Consider the following 21,841-nt stretch of genomic DNA (forward strand, 5'->3'; position numbering starts at 1 on the left):
ATCCCCAGTCAGAAACTGAGCAGTTACGTCCCAAAGTTCGGGCAGTAAAAAAGAGAAATGCCTGGTTTGCCTTAGTTGATGAATGGAAGTAAATTGAGTTAAGGGGGGGGGGGGGGGGGCAAAAAACCCCAAATATCGCAACTCCTTCCTCCTATTCAATATAGATCCCCCCAGATTATTTGAAGGACCACGTGCAACATTTTGAACCAGAAACAGTCCAGATTTTTAACAATCGCTATTACTCTTCTACTTTTTTTGGACTTGTTTACTGTAGTCATGAATGTTAAGTACCTTTGAAAAAGCTCAAAAATTTGTTGTTTTTCTTTTCAGAGATCCTTTGAGACTGCAAAGACTATTTGAAGAAGGAAGACGGCATGAGATTGGATTCAGTGCAGTAAAGTAGGTTAGTTTGAGGACAAGACAAAAAGTGGTTATTTAGATTTTTCTTGTGTTGCCGTGATGAGAACTTACCATTGCTTCTGGCTGCTATTTTGGGCTGGTCAGCCCCACCAAAGTTTCTTAACTTCATTATCCAGAAGGACTAGTGGCTTTGCAGAAAAGGAAAAGATTTTGGTATTGTCTGGAAGCAGCAGACAAGACCCCCATCGTTCCAAAAGGAGCTGGATGTGGAATCAGTTCTTTTTATTGGAGGAATACACAGGAACTGACTACCAATATGTTGGCAAGGTAAGATTCTTTCATACATATCTATGTTTTGATTTTAGAAGCACTGGAAAGCCAGCAATAGCAAGTAGGTAAGAACAACTCCTGCTACAACGTTTAGTTCACCTTCCTGTCTGCTGAGCTTCTGCTGAGGAGTAATTCAGTGGAAAGGTTAGTGCACTTCAGCTTCAAATTATAATCAACAACAGGAAGTTCCTCATTTAACCAGCAAGTGCCATAGCCAATCATGCAGAATTATATTAAAGATTTTTCTTTTCATTTTTGCTTGGAAATAATGCAGCTTAATTACAGAGTTGTCTAGGCCAGATTTTTAGCTTTAAAATGTAATATGCATTTTCCCTCATGCACATTAACTTTCCTAGAGTCAAACTGTATAAACCAGAAGAGGTTTTGATCTGAGGTATCTGGGAATCACAGTGCTGGTATTTTGGTGAGGGTTCTTTTTACCCAGAAAAAGGTCATAATTTCCCGTTTTATCCCCCACTGCACACAACAATGTTGCAGCCATTTTCTGACAAGGTTTTGTGGTGCCACCGAGGACTCTATGACATGACCTTAATATCATGAGCCATGCTATTACAAAGAGTTGAAGCACACTGTGCTTATACACTAAGAAGCAACAGGCAGCTGAGCATTTCTAAGCTCAAAGCCTGCTGACAGAAAAGGGTCTGTAAATAAATAAATAAATAAATAAATAAATAGAAATAATAATAACAATAGTAGTCATAATAAGAACCACAACAATAATAAAAAAATAACAGCTTAACTCTGAGAATATCCACCTCCCTGAGCAGCAGACCTCCATGTAGGTAAATATGCAAATTGCAGAGCTAATGCACTGTGGTAAGTCTAGAGAGAATCTATACTGCCCATGGTACCATAGTCTATAGGAGTTTCTCTTGCAGAATTCAGAAATTGTGCTATTGATGATGACATTCGAAGCAGAAACAATACAGCTTAGTTTTCCAAACTGAAATAGGATTATGCCTAATCTAGTTTGATCTCTCAAGCCTCTTAGCAAAGGCTGCAGGTCACAGTGGTTTGACATTTTATCTCCCTCTGAAAGTCTCTGAGAATTCCCATGAGAGATGGTGGCTGCTTTTCTTGCCTGCCAATCAACTGTCAGTCAAAGCTGGATGTGACACCTCTCTCCTGCTAGGATGGCTGCAAGGCATGATTCAAATGAAGAGCTACTCAGATGGTGTAGTACTCTTAGAGCTCTGACCAGGATAATCAGTATTCATGAAGGGTACCATTGAGCCCAATCTACAGGAAAAAGCCAAAGGCAGAGAGTCCTCAGAAAGGGGAAGTAGAGAAGGAAGATAAGAAGGTAATAAAAAAGCCAGAAGAGAGTAAGAGGGAAGAGCTAGAAAGATGGAGGTGGAAGGAGAGGAAATCAGAAGAGGAATCCAGATAGAGGAGGGTAAAGTGACATCAAATGGGAGTAGAGGATAGGACCTGGGAGAAAAAGTTTAGCTAAAGAGAGGACAAATAGGAACAGAAGATGAGACAGTGAAGGGGGGTGAGTGTGTGTAAGAAATATGGAGTCAAGGAAAAAACAAAAAACAACTACAAATTGAAAGACAGCAGTTCTCCATGCACTCTCCTTTTTCACAGTTTATTCTGGGAGTGTGAGAGTAATGGGGATCCCTTCTCCGTATATAAAGTATGTGGTCCTAAGGTGAGTCTTACAGCCTGTAATTTTCACTGTGAATTTTTACATTAGACGTGCTCAGCCCTAAGTCCCCATTCTCCCCACTGCAGAGTTAGAGCAGAAGCTATTGGCTTCAGAGGGACTGATGCGGCAGGGAATATTCCTGTAGGATGAGTTTGCTGAGAAACAGTTAAAAAATGGTCTAGTTGGACCAGAAAACAAAAAAAGTTTAAACTGGAGTCATTGAAGAGAAAGAAATGTGGATGTTATTTTTAAAAGTTGTTCTACTATTGGTACTTTAATACACTTCCTATTACAAAGCGTAGAAACAACACATAACGTATAAATGTCATTGATTCTGTGTTGCTGGGCTGTTCACAAGTGGCCTTTCACATGTCTTTCAAATGCCAGAACTGCTCACACCCTTGTAATTGAACAATTAGCCAGGAGGCATGGAAGAGCAGCCATTTATTATTAGACAAAGTTGAGTGTTGGTGTGAGGATGAATTATAGAAACAGCTGAATGTCTCCAAATTGAGGTAACCAGACAATTTAACTGAGCAATTAAACTTGATTGGTGTGGGCAAATGAGGATAATGAACATATTTATGAAACATATTTTTTCTCAGAGAACTAAATGTTAACCTTAAATATGAACTGAAAGTGGTAAGAATATTTGGTTATAGTCTTTTTATTCTCTTCTATCATAAAGGAATGTGAACAAGAAAATCTTTTAAAACAATAGCAATATATGTATGTAAAGGGCAGCTGTGCTTACAACTTACTGTGTAAGCAGTCAGACCTGGATCTTCTGGGTTTTTTTGTTTAGTGCTTAAAGCTGGTGGGCATTAACATCATAATTATTAAAAAATTACTCCATATAAGCTACAAGAAAAAGAATCTTTTACTCAGGTTGGGTTTACTTTTTTCTTCTCATTTGTTAAAATCTGTTTAATTCAAACATCTATATCAAAATCTGAGATACAAGAAGTCTGTTGTGAAAGAGTCTAACAGTGGTATTTCTATAAACTTCCTGAATTACAGTTGCAAAATCCTGTAACTGTTTATACTACAGGAAACCACATTTATACCGTAACAGTCTTAGAGAGAAGGGGAAGAAAAGTGGGAATATATTCAGATTTGAGATAAATGAAGAAGGTAATCTGTCTGAAGATAGAGCTCAAGGCAGTACTGAAGACAACATTGAAGCATCATCCAAGTCATGGACCAGAGCACTACTGTGCTCTGTACCCTCTATACTCCATATCCAATGAATGCAAATGTTTTCCATCTTTAAGGAGATAATTGCCTAAGCACACACAAAACAAGGTAGCCCTTTTTTGGTACCCATGGGTAGTCAGATATTAAAAAGTGCTCCCTAGTTTTGTATGCCACACACTTTACTGTCAGCCCAAATATGCTTCTGTATCACACTGGACAAGAATATGTGGCTGCCAACGAGAAGCTCCCAGTGTTATCAATACCAGTTTATTGTATGCTATGGCTTTGACACCAGATCCATCATTTTATTATTCAGTTCTTGTATTCCTGAATTTCATTCCTGTATATTCATGAAATAAAGCCTTTTAAAAAGAGTAGAAATTCACACGTCCAGTCTTGGTTAGTCTCAAGCATAATAATATAAGAAACTTGCAGAAAACTTCTAGAGTGGAATTATTCATTTCACTGCTGAATAACTTGTGAACTACAGCTATTCATTGAAGTGTGATTGATGGGCACAGTGACATTTTAACCTGAAGATATCTTTTCTTCTGGTTCAGAAATTATGGCACTTGGCAGGGACTCAGTCCCAAAATAAAATAAAAGGATTACATGAGCATCAAAGTAGAGAAGTGCCCTGCATTACTACCTAGCAAAAATTTGCAACATTTGAGTCAGGTTTTAAAAGAGACCTAGTTGTACCTGTGGCTGCTTAGCACAATTTTAAAGGGTGGGGGTGAATGCATCTCTAAATCACAGGTAAACAATGGAGTGGTAGTGTAGCTGTATGTAGGAATATGTGCTACACTCCCTAGAGGTCTTCAGACAGTCCTGGGCAAAAGAGTGAAAAAAATCTGCCTTTTCCAAGAATATACTCAAAGGTATAGTTACTGTTTGTATGCACTTGATATCTTTGCATGGCTGTCCCATTGGCTACATAAAATCTATGTACTGGCGTCACTGAGTGGTCTTGTTAGAGCACACACCTACAAATTACTGTTAACATAAAGGAATAGGATGCCACTTTCTTTTAGACTAAAGGAAGATCTGAACAAGTCTTAAATCTTACTCGTTAACCCAGAAACAGCTTCTGGCAGCCTGCAGTGGAAAGAAGCAACTTGCTTTCCTGACAACAGGCAGAACTGTGGAATGGTTTTGTCACACACTCTCTGTCTGGCCCTAAAAGGAAACTTCCAGACATACTTTTCATTTTTGGTGGTCTTATTGATGTTCACACAGTTCAAGCAGTATGCTTGCCTGGAAGCTATCTGATGTTACTACCTGTACAACCTATTATAAACAATCATCATCTGCTGACAACTCCATTTTTCAAGGAAGATAAAGTCAAAGTCCTGCTGCTATGTGGCTTGGCAAAGCAGAAAGGATAAGGCATTACTGTAGGCAAAACCAGAATCCTTTGTTTGGTGTTGAAAGAACCACTGGGAAAGATAAATTCCCCTCTGTCAATAATGGTATAAGGTACCATTGATCCTGCTTTGGAGGAGGAGATGATGAACTAAATGGTATCACAGTATAGTTTCAGTACTGGTTTCCTTTCTGTTGCCTGATTTTACTTCTGGCTACAGCTATTCTGAAGGCAAGCAAAACCGTTCCTTGCAGTGTATGTCACCAGAAGCAAATCAAACAAAAGGTAGAATCTTTCCAAACCACTGCAAGTAGTGGGACCAAGTCACATACTGAGACAAAATATCTGGTTGTGAGTGCATACGAGGGGCTATTTAAACAAGGAAAATTATTGTCATGCATTTTCAGCATTTGAGGCAGTAATGGATCACATTAATAGTTAAAAGGTATTAAACTTTGATTGGATGATGTGATAACTAGCAAGAGAAAGCTTCACTTTCTCTCAGATCTTTAGTACGCTAACATTCTGTACTTACCATCAAAACTTTTTTCCCCAAAAAAAGCAAAATGTGAAAAGTCAGACTAAAATGACTCTTCCCATCTGCACTTTTAACATTCTTTATGGAGTTCTATGCAAACATTTGCTCAGTATTTGTTTTGTTTATCTTTTAACTTGCATTACAATATACACTTGATACCTTCAGTTTCTGATTCCAAACACAGTGACTATTTGTTATCTTTACAAGGCCTGAAATTCAAAGTTCCACTTGTGACTTCTATTTATTCAGGGAGTCTACTCAAAACAGTTTTCAACTTGTTTTGACTCTCAGAATACCCTTCCTACAGGTCTGGATTCTGCACTCTGCTTCCCAGAGAATTGTCAGCCCAAGAGCCAGGCTTTAAGTCTCTGAATGACCTCTCAGTTCTGAACAACTTCTGAGCTTGAAGTGGGTTATAGCAAAACCAAAGACAGCTATCAGTAATCCCGAGGTTGCATCAGTCAATCTGAGGTACTCTCTGGGTTGCAGCGCTACCCACAGTGTACACAAAGCTCTGGGCTGGACCCCTCTCCCTGGCTTGTCCTCAATGGTCTTCTTCCACAGCTAAATGTGTAAATGAAATTTGACTACGCTGTGCCTCTCAGAGGACCTCCATACCCTTTCCCAGGCAGAAGGAGGAGGACTAAAGTTTTGCACCTTTCCAGATTTAGGCTCCCTCCAGCGCAGCATCTGTGTGAGGGTCCTGTGGTCCTCAGGGAGCACTAACAGCTCTCTGCACTGCTCTCCGCGAGGAACATGTCTCTTAGCAGGGCATAGGGTGTTTGTGGGCCATTTATGGCACTCCTGCCCCTGCTCCTGACAAGGAAGTGACAGGGTCCTTTACATGTACTAATACTAGTTAATTGCAAACATATGTTTAACTCTGCGGTGAAAGAAGCATTACCACCAGCCTTTTACACATAAGGAAACTGATGTACAGGGAAGTTAAATGACCTTATACGCAGCTAAAAGTCCGAAATGTCTAAACCAAGATTTAAAAATAAAAAATAAAAATCAGAGTTCTTAGCCCTTTCTCTCCTCCCCTGTTTAAATGATTAGGTCACCAGCTTCCCGCTTCAATAGGCTGAATACTTGTCATTCTCTTAAAAGGTAGAACAAATGCTGTGGCACATCTGCACTTCCTTTATTCCTCATCCATCAGTCATATTTTATGTTCCACCACTTGACTTTCCCAAGTGCCCTTCATTCCTATATTGAATTGCACACACATACACACACTTGTCTTATATTCCTCTTTGAAAGATTTACTGGCACTGATAGAAGTTCTCTGTACTGTCGGTCTCTGTGGAATAGAGATAACTCTGAAATGAGGGACAGTTGAGAGGTTAGAGGCCCAGGATGACAATCCAGAAACAGCTTGCAGACTTTAAACCGTCATATGGGAGCTAAGAAAGGAGATAATGAGAAATGGGTGGGATGGGCAAGAATGTTATTCAAAAAATGAAAAGGCAGGAAATATAGCATGGTTAAAGTTTACGATCATCGTAATTGTGAATCTACTTGGCATTATCCTTGTATCCAAATATATTACACAATATAAGAGCCTTACAACCATCTGTTTCAAACATACCACTTTTCCTACATTATGGCACATGATGGTACTTACAGTGTAATGGTACATAACCTCCTCCCCTTCTTCCCATTATAGCTAAAGAAGCAAGCAAATCCTGGGACCCTCAAGCTAATATTTCTATTAATTCTTATTTTTCTTTTTTTGTGCCCTGAACTAAACTTTTTTTTTTCTATATGCTAATGGTCTGCTCATACCAGTGCTTACATTTTTGGGCCATGTCTTTTCACAGATCATCCTGTCCTACTCTTGTTAGCAATCTGCATGTCTTCCTGAACTGTGTGCCCCTAGACTTCTAGCTATAAAAAAACAGCTGGACACATTAATCTTCCTACCCAGGGAGAGACTGCAGGTGAAGTTCATGCTTTATTTTGGGTTACTTAGATCACTGGTCTTTGAAGCTGTGATTACATTTTCTTATTTGTTTGTGTAACACAGTAAAGTCTTCACTATAAAGCTGCAGTGTCATGAATATAGAACTTGCAGGATAGCAACGGCTTAAAAAAAAATCCCTCTTTCAGGCTCAAGACAAAGAACCATTGTTACTCCATGTTACTCCACCATTTGTTGTTTACAGTCAGCTTACCAATAATATTAAACCATAAAGCTTAGAGAAAACTCTTTATTAAGTGAAACTCATATTGTTTTAAACTCCTTTTCTTTTGCTGCCATTTCCCTCACTGGTGAACATAGGTTCACAGGGGGACAGCAGCAGATTGAGAACTGTGGCCAGTCAGTGTAGCATTTCAAAACACAAACTGAAAATGTGTTGTGATGTGAATACCTACTGTTGATCCATATGCGCTAATGCAGGCTGTAGCTTGCTTTCACCATTAATGGGGTGAAACAAACCTCAGCATGCACTTGCAAGTACTTCAGGATTCAGTGAAGCTTGTAGTTATCATGAAAGTCTGAGGTGGCAGATGAAGGAAAGGAAAGAATCACCCTCTGGAAGGAAATGAGAAAAAAAAATAAATCAATCCTTTCTTCTATTCTAATTTCACAAAAAAAAACCCTGACACAACAATAAAGGTTGTAAAGAAATAAAACACTGAGTGTGCTGGGAGTTAAAAATGTACGTTAAAGGAAAAGTGGAAAAACAGATCAGCAAATGTTTATGGTAGAACTGTAATTCCTACTGTTTTCTTTTCAGAGTTGTTTATCTTAGAGTCAAAGCATTCACTGAAGCCTGCAGTCCTTCTATCCCCAACTTGCGAATGCTGTGTTGTACAAAGCAGGGCTCCAGAAGAGATCAGCTGGAATGGCCTCTCTGTATAAGAATATCATCTATCTGCACTATTTCTTACTTGTCTCTTTGTGAAACATCAAACAATATTTCACCATTAGATGTCTATTGCAACAAATAAAGTTTTACTGCCCCACACAGGATCATGCAATGATCATTCAGTCATCTTTAGCATGTTTTTCAGCTTTGTCCATACTATATCTTCATGTTGGAAGGCAACATCTGGTTAAGTCAAGTCATTTGTAAAACTATTGTGTTTAGCATCTTATTATTAATGGAAGGTTACATTGCCCCTGAAAGACAGAACTAAACCATATAATGGTACCTTTGGCTCTATGACATGCTTCCTTCTACCTAGCAGCCCTTGCAATCAAGCTGATGGGGCACCAGCAAAGGATTTAAAGGGCATGCAAACAGAGGTGTCAGAGCATTCATAATGTCTTTCCACTCCATGCTCTTTCTCTGGTTTTACACATTTCAGGTCAGTTGCTTAAAGCTGCTTACAACTGCTAAAATTCTTCATAGAATGTCCTGTACACATAGAGAATAACAACTGACAAGGCAGTTGTAAACGAACAGTTAATGCCCTGTGGATGAAAACTCTTGTGTGTGCATACATGGTGATTGTAAACTGGTGTGAGCTTGGTTCTCATGCTACTTCCAAGTAACAAAGCCTGTCAGGATCTACACCATTCACCTGGTAAAGCCACGTCATCCAAATATCTACATCAAATATCTAAAATTACCTACAGAAATTACTTTAAGAAAAAAATCTTTTTGATTATTTAGATTGAAAGGATCATACCAAGTATATGCGCTTCAGAGAGAATTTTCTTCTTTCATGAATACTAGATACGTTATCATTGGGAGAGCATAGTCACAAGTATTCTCACCAAAAGAATTCCAGGCTCTCCAGTCAAAATGAACCCACATTCCTAGACAGGCGATCTTGGATCCTGAACAATTACCTGAAGCCTGGGACTGAATATTACTCCTGCCAGATAGAATCACAGAATACTTAAGGCTGGAAGAAACCCCTAGAGTCTATCTGGTCTAACTCCCTCCTCAAAGCAGGTCCAATTAGAGCAAGTTGCTCAGGTCAATGTCTAGTCAAGTTCTGTATATTTCCAGGGATGAAGATTCCACAACTTCTCTGGGCACTTCTTTCAGTACTTAACCATCTCTCCTTTCTTTTTTTTCCTTCTTTTTTCCCCCCCTCCTAGTATCTAATAAAAATTTCTGTCATTGCAACTTGTGTCGATTTCCTCTCATCCTGTCACTGCCTTCTCTACACCCTCCTGATAACCGTAAACAACAAGCCTCCTCTTCTTAATTCTAAACAAAACCATTTCTCTCCTCTTCTCATATATCATATGCTCAAGCCCCCCTAACCCTCTTGGTGATCCTTCCGTAAATTCAATGCAATATGTTAGTGTCTTGTACAGAGGAAGGGCAATACTAGATGCAGTACTGCAGTTGTATTCTCACAAACTCTGAAGGGAGGGGAATGATCAATAACCTCAATCAACAGGCTATATTTCTGCTAAAACAAACTGGCTGGATTTCTTCTCAGCAAGGACACACTGCTGATTCATGTTCAATTTCCTGTCTACCAGAATGCCCAGATACTTCACTGCAAAACTGTTTTCTCTCCAGTCTGTAGTGCTGCAAAGGATTATTCTTGACTTTGCATGTGCCTGTGCTGAACTTTATGAGGTTTCCATCAGTCCATTTCTCCAGGATGTTCAGGGCCCTCCAGGTAGCAGCTCTACCTTCTCAGTATTGAAAGTGCTTCACTCCATCTTTTTATGGTTTGCAAAACTGCTGAGGATGTATTCCATCATCTGAGCCATTAATAAAGGTATTAAGCCACATTGGCCCCCAGTATCAACCCCTGAAGAACTTCACTAGTTATCAGCTACCAGATCAGACGTACCACAGATCACAACCCTTTGAGCTTGACTATCGAAACAATATTCCACCCACCTTGTTGGACATTTTTCCAGTCCATATCTCACTGATTTGTCTCTCAGTGTACTATGGGAGACTATGTCAAAGGCCTTGCTAAAGTCATGCAATATCCACTACTCTCTACTTGTCCACAGTGCAATCCATGCCATCATGGAAGGCAATCAGGTTAGTTAAGCATGATTTTCCACTTTTAAATCTGTGTTGGTTGTTCCAAATCATCTTGTTTTCCTTCGTGTACTTGAATTTAGCTTCCAAGTGGATTTGCTTTATGGCCTTGCCTGGAGCTGAGGTATAGCTGGAGAGTCCCTAGGTCCCAGATCCTTCTTCTTGCCTTACTTTAGAATGGCTGTGACTTACCCTATTTTCAGAATTTAAGAACTTTCCCCAATGACTTTGACTTTTCAGACATTATAGAAAAAAAAAAACCAAAAAAAAACATTTCATCACCATCCCTAGATGCAGCCAATGTTGTCCTGCTGAGTTTGTCCAATTTACTTGAAAGGCTCCTAATTTATTGGTTTTTGTCTGCTGTGGAAAATGCTTCACTCCACCAGAATTTTCTGTTAGGCTCAAGGATCTTTGGGGCCTGTGGGCAAATTGCACTTTCGTACCCTTGAGCATTTTTTCTTTATTCATGAGTAATGGGTCCAACATGATGCATCCTCTGGCCAACTCATCAATCACCTGGGTCAAGAAATTGTCATATGTTTGCATACAGACATATTACCTATCCAGCAAACATCAGAATGATCAAAGTCCCCCATGAGTACTGGCCTACAATCACAGGGTTTCCTCCATCAGTCTAAAGAAGGCTTCATCTACTGCATCTCTTTGAACAAGCAGTCTGTAGCAGATGCCTACCATGATGTCTTGTGTGGGTCTGTCCTCTTATTCACAAGTTCTTGACTGATTTGTCACCTGTTTCAAGGCAAAACTCCATCTATTTGAGCTGATCTTGTGTTAATCCACCTCCTTGCCTTCCTGGCCTGGCCTTTCTAAAGGGCCTACCTACATCCTTCTGTTGCAGCATTCAAGTCATGCAAGCCTTCCCTCCACATACACTTTGAGGAACCCTCATTTGAAAGAAAAATCTACTTAATGGCAGCCTTAGCTAAGGTTCCTTGTTGAGCAACCTTCCTCAAGACTGTCCTGTTGAAATTTAAATGTGCAGCCTCTTAGATTGTGTACCTGCTGTCTTTCACAAATCCTTATCTGCTTACAGAACACAAACTTGTTTAGAAATAAGGTTGGGGAACATGATAGTATGGAGATATTTTTCCTTTCCCCAGCTTCTGAACTGTAAAAATAGATGATCCAGGCATGCAAATAGATTAAAGACTCAACTAAACCTGTGGACATGAATTAATTTCCTTCTTGTTAAGTCTTCATTTAAATCTGAATATGGGTTCTCATTTGTATTAGTGTTTGTCTATATCCTCCCTTTTCCATCCCCCTACTTTCCTCCCTGCCACACACACTTTTACGTAGCATATAAAATTCATACACGTATTTCAGGATTTGATTGTCAGCGTCAAGTGCTCAGAATATCAAAGGGTCACCTTTGTCAGTAAGCAAAGGATGAGAATTTGCTTTCAAGCGCATCCATCAGGGAGTAGTCAGAAGCTGTTACTTGCTGAAGAAGCCTGATGTTTTATTCAACTATATTCCAGAAAAAAACATTTCTGTATATTAGGCCAAGGGGTTTTTTTGTTTTATTTTTTTCCTAGTTCATCTTTAAGACATATTTTCCCCTACTCCCACAGGAGAATAGAGGTTTACAATGAATTAGAAATGTACTTATTCATATACCTTAATTAAGGTGCTGTATTTGCCTACCATATAATTTTAAGGGATTTTTGAAAGTCTATGAGTCCAAAGAAAACATTTTCTCGGTGATGAAATGGATAATTCTGACCACTGATAAAGAGGAAATAACCGTCCCTGGGTAAATTCCCTAAAAAAATCAAAGGCAATCAAAGCTGGGCATATAATAGAGACTGATTTCACTAACTATATATCACATAATTTAGAGACTAAGGAACATGTATTAAAACAAGTTTTTACTTATAAGTGCATGTTTGTTGAATGTACTCTTTTCTGAAAAAAAAAAAAATAAATGTTCTCTTAAAGTCAGTAGAATACCTGCTGTCATCTACTACTATGCGAATTCCCCTTTTGAATGAGTAATGCAGTACAGGACAGAAGTCCCACTATAGTCAGTTGAAGATCTTCAAATTAACTGAGAAATATTTAGATAAAACCAACAAAGGTATTCCACTGTAAAATGGCTGGGTGCACAAAAAACCTCATATGATTATTTTTTCCTGTGTAATTTTTAAAAGATTATATATATATATATATATATATATGTATATATATGGACCTTTTGGCTCAGTATCTTTTCTTGCAAAAAAGGAAAACAGGACATAGTTTATATATTAATTAGTAAGCTTAAAAAGTACAGGTACATTAATGATGCTGTAAGTACCTTTTCACCTGTCTTTCAGATACAAAGATATCAGGATATTGAAACTATTTTGCTCTGACTTGAAAAAAAGCTATAAGGAAAGTTGCTGCTCTTGAATTGTATGCACAATTCTTATTGAAAAATGGAGGTTTAGGGGAGACATTTCCCAGGGAGACACGCATCCCTTTAGAGACTCAGTGTATTCCTGCTGAAAATCATTACAAGCTAGGCACTTAATTTTCCTAACCCCACAGCTCACCTGGTGGAAATGAACGCATGTGTATTCCTTTTCACTTTACCACGGAGTATGTCTTAAGATACCTCAAACTGTTACTTGAAGTAATATAGCTAGCCCCAGGGTGCAGAAACTCCCCCATCTACCCCATCCCTTAGGCAGCCTGTGATGACAGTAACCTTCAGCTGGTGGATAATAACAAATACCTGAGAGCAATTCAATTTCCTTGCGTTGTGGCTAGATTAGGAATAGGCTATTCCCCCAACCTCTAAATTCAGCGGGCTGTAGCAAAGCCACAGTATTGCTAATCTTTCCTCCAGCTGAACAATTCTCAGTCTTTCCACAAACCAACACAGAACAAATTACACCCAAGGCTCTCAGATCATGTTATAATCATTACATACAGAACTGGACATTGTTAACTGCCCACATTTTACTGCAGGGAGAATGTAGAAGCATCAAATAGTGATCTGTCTAAGATCAGACAAGAGCTGTGACAGAGACAATGCTAAAACCTGTCAGTCCTGTGTTTGCGGCTACAAGCCTGTCTTTCCTTTGCATATCTTCTGTTTTGTCAGAGACACACTTAAATGTGCTTCACTACTTGTTTGTATTTTTTTTTTTATACCAAGAAAATCATCAGTGATACCTCAAACTGATTTCCTAAATTCGTCTTTAAGACTCACACTTGAATCCAGCGACTGACTATTCAGTTATGGTGGTAAATTTGCAGTGATAAGAAAGTCTATCTTCTAAAACAAAATGACTTGTACATCTCTTTATGGCTTTCAAGAATTTACAGGCTTGAATTTTCATTCCTGATCAGTGAAATGCATACACTAGGTAAGAAAATAATTTTTTATCCCTCCTAACCTTCAGCTCAGCTATTCATGTAAGAGTTTTCTTGCTACATGAGCTAAGGTATGACAAGTCTGGGGGTGGCTGAGTTTTTCATACGTTTTGGTAAGTTAATGCTGATGCCTCAACTAAATCAAATCTTTGCGGCTACCAGCTACTGTTGCTACCACACAGTTTAAAAACATTGGCAAAAAGGGATGATTGTCAGTATGATAAAGAAATGCCAGATCCTGAAACAGATGGACCAAAAAGCATAAACCAGGTGTTTAAACTGCCTTGGCCTTCATTAAGAGAGCAACCAGATCTCGGTGCTTTTGTGAGGGTAATTGTAGAAGTCTGTACAATGCTCTTCTGTTACCATCACTACTGTTTAGCTGGAGAGGGCTCTTTGATCTTTCAGACCAAGGCATAATGAGACCCAACTGGTGTAAGTAAAACTGGGAAAATTCAGTTTACAACAAAGGATTTTTTTTTTTTTTTTTAAGTGAGAAGTCAGTTATTAACTCAGAGGCAAAATTGTTTTGAGTTCCTTAGAGCCTAAAAGGAAGACTGGCTATCTTTCTTACTGTTATAGAGTAATTAAAAGAAAAGAAAGTTTGATAAAAGAACATGAAATTCAAGGGCCTATATGTGTAGAAGTCAGACTGGACACCACAGTCCCTTATGCCTTATAAAGTAAGGACCTGTTTGTCTTTGTACATGCAAACTCTGTAAATTCCTGCCTTAATTGTGCTTAGAGATAACAGGAAGAGGAACTAATAAAACTGTATTACCAGCACTCAGCTCAAGAGAACATGACACCTTTATAAGATCTGATAACAAGTTGCCCCTAGAGAGAAGGGCCAACAGAATAAGGGACCTTTCAAATATGAGGTAGTGCAGAGTGGGATGATAGCTATGCTGCCATCATCCCTGTTTCATCACAATGAAGAACAGAAGCAGTTGGGGAACCCAGGAGGGAAAAAAGTTCATAGGCCCTAGGCAATGTTGAAAACATTGACACTTTCCAATCGATTTCTTGCAAAGCTGATTAGCTGTGGCCACATGTTTGTATTTCAGGTTAGAAAAACCATTTGCGATTTTGAAGGGTGTGTAATAAAGATGTGAGTCACCAAATGGATGTTTATTCTTAGCTTCATACATTTAGAACAACAGGTTCCTGACTACAGTTTGGGCAGCCTATTCCAGAAACCAAGGATCATAACATCAGCCAGACTGTTGTCTCTGTCTATCTCAGGCCATGTGGCCTCACATACAGCCCTCACAAGAAGAGAATGAAAGGAGCCTTCCAGCCTGACTGGGGGGTGTGAGCCTGGAGGCTCCAAAGTGAGAGCAGTTTGCCTCTCATCCCTGGTCTAATGAAAAATTCTTATTCCATTGCCCTTTCTCTTTTTTTTTTTTTTTCATTCCAGAGCCCTATGTTCTTATTATAGTGCCTTTTCTATGTTGTGGTTGGTTGGTTGGTTTGAAATCGGGTGCCACCATCTTTTATTCTGTTTGCCTTTTCAGTACCTGGTTGCTTCTGACTCTTGAAAAATGCTTAGTGCTTATTGGTCCATGTATTTTCTGAAGTTGTTCAGCAGCACAAAACTGGTTTTAGCTTCTCTTCTGTCCTTCATTTACAGGGAAGAGATTGGCACTAATTTTGAGAATGAATGAGAAAGTTCACTGACATTTTTATACTCTCAAGAAACAGAAAGATAGCATCACCCTGGTGTTTTTTTCAAGATGTCTTTTTTATTCCTCCGGTAGTTCTTGATATCAGGACAATCTTTTTTGCAGATAATACTGCAGTTACTGAACACTTCTATCTGACATCTAGCTTTTGTCCCCATTTTCAGTGGGTGCAATTCTAGCATTTTTTTCCTTCTTGAATATCAGGGGGTGTGTGTGTGTGTAAAAACTGCAGGGTTAGAGCTAAGAAATAGTACTTATGTTGAAGGAGGCCCTTAAGGGGTATTGTTGTTTAACCCTTTGCCTGTTATACACTGAGGTGGCTGTCTTAATAAAACATTTTATTTACATTTTAATAGTCCAACTATTGGATCCCTATATGCTTTAATTTTTTTTTACATTACTCTTTCAATTTTTACTGAGGTTTTCTTCTAATCTACCTGATTCCATGCAATCAGGGCTGATACAATTTCCTTAAACAAAGTAGCTTGTAGATAGGAACTTTCTATAAAAACACAGCCTGTTATATATTATTAAGTTAATAGGATTCCACAGCTGAATGAGCCAGGGTTTAGAGTATTTCTGGTTCTGCTATACAAAGTCTTATAGACCAAAAAAGTAAGCACAATACAAATAGGACATAGTATATATTGCAATAACTCCAAAGAAACCAACACCTCAAAATACAGAAACCTCGTATAACCTCAGTAATTATTAAGTGCTCTATTTCATTAATTTATTACAGATTTAATGTTTGCATTCTTGTTTTCAGTACTGAATCTTATCCTTTATTGCTGATTGGAATATCCTACAGGAAGAAAAGAGTGATCTTAAAAATGAAAGGGATAGAATCAGGAAGAGAAATGCAATGTTTATGAAATAGGAGGTACTAAAAAAAAATTAATCTAATACACAATGAATGGTCATAAATTAGAAACTGCAGGAGAAGGAGAAAAACCTGAGTGTTTTAGTCAGGAAGTGGTTTAGACAGCAAGAAGCTAGTTTGATATAGCAATGGAAATGGTAAATGTTTGTACTCAATTCTAATACAGATATGAAAATATTAACATTGTTGTTCAAAGACCTATGTCCATTCACACAGAAGAAAGGCCAACTGAAATGCAGCAATTAATTACAGAAAAATGGCTAGGATCATCAGCCCTTCATATCTGGCCTTTTCTTTACTGGCTTTTTTTGGAATCCACTTGACTTGAAAATGAGCGACTGTGGCTATAAGCAGGATTCCAGCTGAGGTCTCAGAAGTGCCTATTTTGCAAGCAAAGACTGTATATAGGCTGGTAGCCTAGCAAAGAAAAATAATGAGAGCATATGGAATTATTATCTATAAATGCTGCATGAGGAAGAATCTATATATGTGGGAGGAAGTTCTTAAAACAGAAAAATAATGCTGGCCCAAACCCAGCACATCTAATCTGGGAAACAAGGTTCTTTCTAATCACCAGAGAAGCAATTTCTTCAAATAGAAACTGTGTACCTGTTGCACCTTTTTCTTCACAAGGCATGGTGGAACCAAGCAAATTAAAACTACATTAAGAAACTCAAATACTTGGGAATCAGTCACACTGAGCCATATTCAGGTTTACTGTATTAACTATAGCATAGGAACTCTACTTACTGTAATAAACTAATCACTTATATATAATTAACTAATTGAAATATTCTATAAACTATGATATCTGTACAGTCAAGAAAGTGATGAACATTCAAGACTGCCGATTGCTCTAGGACAGCAGATCCTGGGTTTGTGAGGAGAGACAAAAAAGTGGGAATCTAAGCACACAATCTTTTAAGTGCCTGTTGTAACAGTTTAAATACAGCCCCTGTGTAGAAGTGCTGACAGTTGTATGTCTGGACTCACAGAATCCCAGAATCATCAGGCTTGGAAGGGACCTGTGAAGATCATCTACTCCAACCCCCTGCTAAAGCAGGTTCACACAGAGCAGGTTGCACAGAATCGCTTCCAAGTGGGTATTTAATATCTCCAGAGGAGACCCCACAGCCTCTCTTGGCAGCCTGTTCTACTTGCTCTGTCACTCTGAAAGTAAAAAAGTTCTTCCTCATATTGAGATGGAAGTTCCTGTCTTGCAGTTTGTGGCTGTTGCCCCTTGCCCTGTCACTGGGCACCACTGAAAAGGTCATGGCCCCATCCTCTTGACATTTGCCCTTAAAATATTTGTAGACATTGATAAGGTCCCCACTCAGTCTTCTCAAGGCTAAACAGGCCCAGCTCTCCCAGCCTTTCCTCATCAGGGAGATGCTCCAGCCCCCTTGTCATCTTCGCAGCCCTCCACTGGCCCCTCTTCAGTAGTTCCCAGTCTCCCTTGAACTGGGGAGCCCAGCACTGGACACAGCACTCCAGATGTGGCCTCATCAAGGCCAAGCCGAGGGGGAGGATCATCTCTTTCAACCTGCTGGCCACATTACCCCTAATGCTTCCCAGGATCCCATTGGCCTTCTTGGCCACCAGGGCACACTGCTGGCCCATGGGCAACTTGTCCTCCAGCACTCCCAGGTCCTTCTCTGCAGAGCTGCCTCCCAGCAGGTCAGCCCCCAGCCTGTGCTGGTGCATGGAGCTGTCCCTCCCCAGGGGCAGAACCTCACACTTGCTTTTGTTGAACTTCATAGGTTCTTCTCTGCTCAGCTCTCTAACCTGTCTATTTAAATCATGGTGCTGTGATCTAGTAAGGCTGGGTTTGTTTGCATTTCTTTTTTAACCTTGTCAAATGTATTTTTTTATGTTATTTTCTTTGAAAATTACAGTGCTTGAATCTTACTTCAAACTCCAGCTCTCCAGCTCTTTTGAGGCTGTAGAGTATTAATCTTCATATAATCTTCAAATTGCTTTATATCAGAATGGGAAGGAATCATTTCTTCTTGTTTCTATAAATGCCAAGGAGAGTCGGAGGCACTGTAGCATCTTTCTCCCATTGTCTTCCAAATTCTTTTTTAGCATCTAACCTCCCATTTTTACCAGAAAATTAAGATACATTTTTAAAATATTAGTCCCTAAGTTTTAAGTACCTAAGTCTTGACATAACCCTCCAGATACCTGACCTGAGCAGATAACTAGCTTCAGCAGTCTAGTCTCTATTTCTGCCCGTTGGTGTCCTCTAAATAATTCTTAATTTCATTAACTGCTTTCAATTAAATTTTACAGAGTAATAAAGGTGTCATAACCATTAATTTCATACGCAGTTTAAAAAACCAGTAACTGCATAAGACAAATCTACATTGTGCCTTGACTGTTTGGTCAGCTGGCTGTTTCCATAAATACACATATGAACTGCCACCAACCACAGCCCATGCTGTCTCTTCTCCAGCTAGTTTGTACAGAACACAAGAAATAGCAGCATTTTGCAGTCAAGAGGATTTGCAGGCAAGGGCAGGAGCAGGAGGCCTACAGTAGCATGCAGTGGGCTAAGTGATATGAGGCGGAGCAGGATGCTTTACGTTAGGTTGAGTCAGATAGATTATGTGGAGCATGGAAGGAACCAGAGCTTAGCATAATTGAGGCCATAAGAACATGGCACACATGTCCATTGGAGATCTGTCATTTCTGGTGATGCTGGATCTCCCTGTGGATCCTGTGGAATATCTTTTTAGAAGAAAGGTTCTTTTATGGCTTAAAAGAAATCTTTGTGTAGGAATTTAATCTGATAATACATGATATAGTGTGTGTTTATGTGGACCACATATACAATGGTTTGGTGGTAAGTTTTATACATTACCAAGAAGCTTAATATACTTAAACTTCAGCAAAATATACATTAATACTTATTACCTAATGTGCAAAAACAATGCCATTTTCCCTTTAACACAGAGTCACCAAGTGGAGCAAAACCTTTGGTGCTGATTATTTGGTGATATTAATGGTGTTATGATATAAATTGAGGAGGTTGGTGATGCTATAGGGGTATAGAGCACCAGGAGAGACAGGGAAGAGTGCGAAATTGTTATTATTCTTAATATTATAGTATTAGCAGTCTCATTTAGAGTGCTTTAGTTTTTTCTGAATGCTCTGGCATTGCACTGTGTAACCTCAAGCAATACATTTGGTTAAATTTGTTCATTACATAGACAGGACTCTGGTGTTTGGACCTATTCAGTTTGCAGTGAAATCATGCGCTATGAATACTGCGAAGAGTAAACTTGTGATTCTCTTTGTTAGCTACCTACCAACTGCTTGCTTACTGTTTTAATAATTGGTCTCTATTTCATTATTGTGTCAGGAGAAAAAAGGTGAACAGAGCAAGCCCAGAATAGCTTCTAAATACAGAATCTTCTAAATACAAACAAATAGTAAGATGCAACAGACAGCTTATTTCTGGATAATTATAGGCTGATCTTTCAGTGTGTACATCCCAAGGTCAATTGAGTTTGATCTTTGCAGATGTTCAGTAACCACTCTGAAATTCAGCAAGTAGGGTGTTACATTCACAATATGAAAGAGAACTTGGTCTGTAGGATGAATGGAAAACTATTTTACCCACCAAACTGCCAGGCATCATAACCACCAATATGATATTAGCGGGAGCTAAACTGCAATTTACAGCTCTCTGGCATAATCTAAAGCTACTTCAGAAATGAGATTAACTGTCCTGTTTAAATCAGTGTTATAGAGTGAGGTACAGGAGAGATGTTATTTCATTCTGGAGAATATCTACTTCCTACAATTTCAATTATTTGGAATTTAATTACCACCACTATAAAAGTACATTTTTAGTACAACCTTATTACAAATACGTGTGCTAGAAAGCCGCTCCTCTCTGATGTATTCCACTTAAACAAATAAAAAAAAGTTAGTGATTAGCTTTAACCTGTTAAAATACATGGGATCTCACTTTCTTTTTACCGTTTTGGCACTGCTGTTCCATACAGTTTCATACTAAGGTGATTTTAGCATGGTTAGGAAAGGGCCCTGGGGCCCTGGGGCACTGCCAACCCTGACTGTCCCTGCCTAGGCCAGGGTTCCCCACATCTTTCCATGGCCCAGGACCCCATGCCAGGCCCCTGGGGCTCCCCCAACCCTGCCCAAGGCCCAGGACCCCGTGTCAGCCTCCAGGGCTGTCAGGCCCTGCTGTAGGGATGCCGCAGCAGGGCTGATCTGCAGCTCCCCACAGCCCTGCCAAGCCAGGCCCACCTATGGGCTCATGTCTGACCTGGCCTTTGCCTGTCCCTGTCCCCAGGGTGGTGCCCTGTGGCTGGGCTGCCCCAGTGCCCCTGGCTGCCTGGCTCCTGGCTGAGGCGGTGGGACAGGCCTTGGCTGCCAGGCCCTGGCGTGACCTACCCAGGGAGCCGCTATCCCTCACCTCTTTTCAAACACACCCATGCTGCTTCTTTTGGAAGTGCTGCCAATGTTTTGGCGTAGATTTGTGACTTTATAATACCAGAGATGGGCAATAATGAATTGTGCAACTTAATGCCAATTGGATCTGCTATTTTCATGCCACATCATCTTATAGTCTTACTGCAAATTCATGTGAAAGATGCACTTAAATTCTTCTCAGATGCTTTGCTGAAGTAATTCCTGTGTGTGTAGCATGGGTCCAACCCAATTTTTTAACTCTGGTAAAATTTTCCTGGAGTGTTGTTTTAAAGTGAAGCAATACTGTGTATTGGAGATGAACACAAAAGCTGTAAATATATTCACTCTGGAAATAATAACAATAATAATTAAAAAAATGTTCACAGTACCTGTGCTTTGAGCAGAGCATTCACTTGCCTTTTCCTTTTTGTTGTGCTGAAGATACCCCGTTGCTACTGCCCTTGGTGCTTTCAGAGGGTTCTGCCAGAGACACTTTGGAGAAGAGGCTACTCCAGACTGTGGCTAATTTGAAAAAAACAACCAACCAACCAATGAAACCCAAAAAAAAAAACAAGTCTCCTGTTAAAATGATTATGAATTTGACAATACGCAGAATGTCCAATACAGGCAACTAATGCTGCAGTCCTGTGTGCACTTTAAACACCTCTTGATGGAGGCGTGAAGCCTTCCCTGTTTTCAGGCAGATGTATTTGAACATTTGGAGACAGGACATTTGAGAGGGGCAGAAGAAAGACAAAGGCTGGACAGTTTATACCTGACTGCAAGTCATTAAAAGCAAACCAGATGGTTCACTTAACAGTGGTATTAAAGTAAAATGAGTAAAAGTATGCCTAGGGCATAGTAAAATCTATAATTTGTCATTCATCCTCAGCCTTAGCCAGTGATTGATGGATGATTTCACAAAAGTGTTCAGATTACATTCTGAATGAATCAATTTACTATAATATTAATACAGTGCAATTGCTGATGCATTTACTTTTTATTGCATA

At 39.4% G+C, this 21,841-nt stretch overlaps 1 protein-coding gene across 1 annotated transcript in view; it reads left to right on the forward strand.

Moving 5' to 3' along the window:
• Positions 1–21,841, forward strand: part of CDH6 (cadherin 6) — a 108,011-nt gene that overhangs the window by 52,120 nt on the left and 34,050 nt on the right. Inside the window, exon 2 of the mRNA XM_055800628.1 lies at positions 331–687. Coding sequence (XP_055656603.1) covers positions 460–687 — 228 coding nt within the window. The 5' untranslated portion in view covers positions 331–459. The remainder of the gene's footprint in view (positions 1–330; positions 688–21,841) is intronic.

Source organism: Falco peregrinus, chromosome 3 (genome assembly GCF_023634155.1).
Source record: "Falco peregrinus isolate bFalPer1 chromosome 3, bFalPer1.pri, whole genome shotgun sequence".
In the NCBI taxonomy this organism is placed as follows: Eukaryota; Metazoa; Chordata; class Aves; order Falconiformes; family Falconidae; genus Falco; species Falco peregrinus.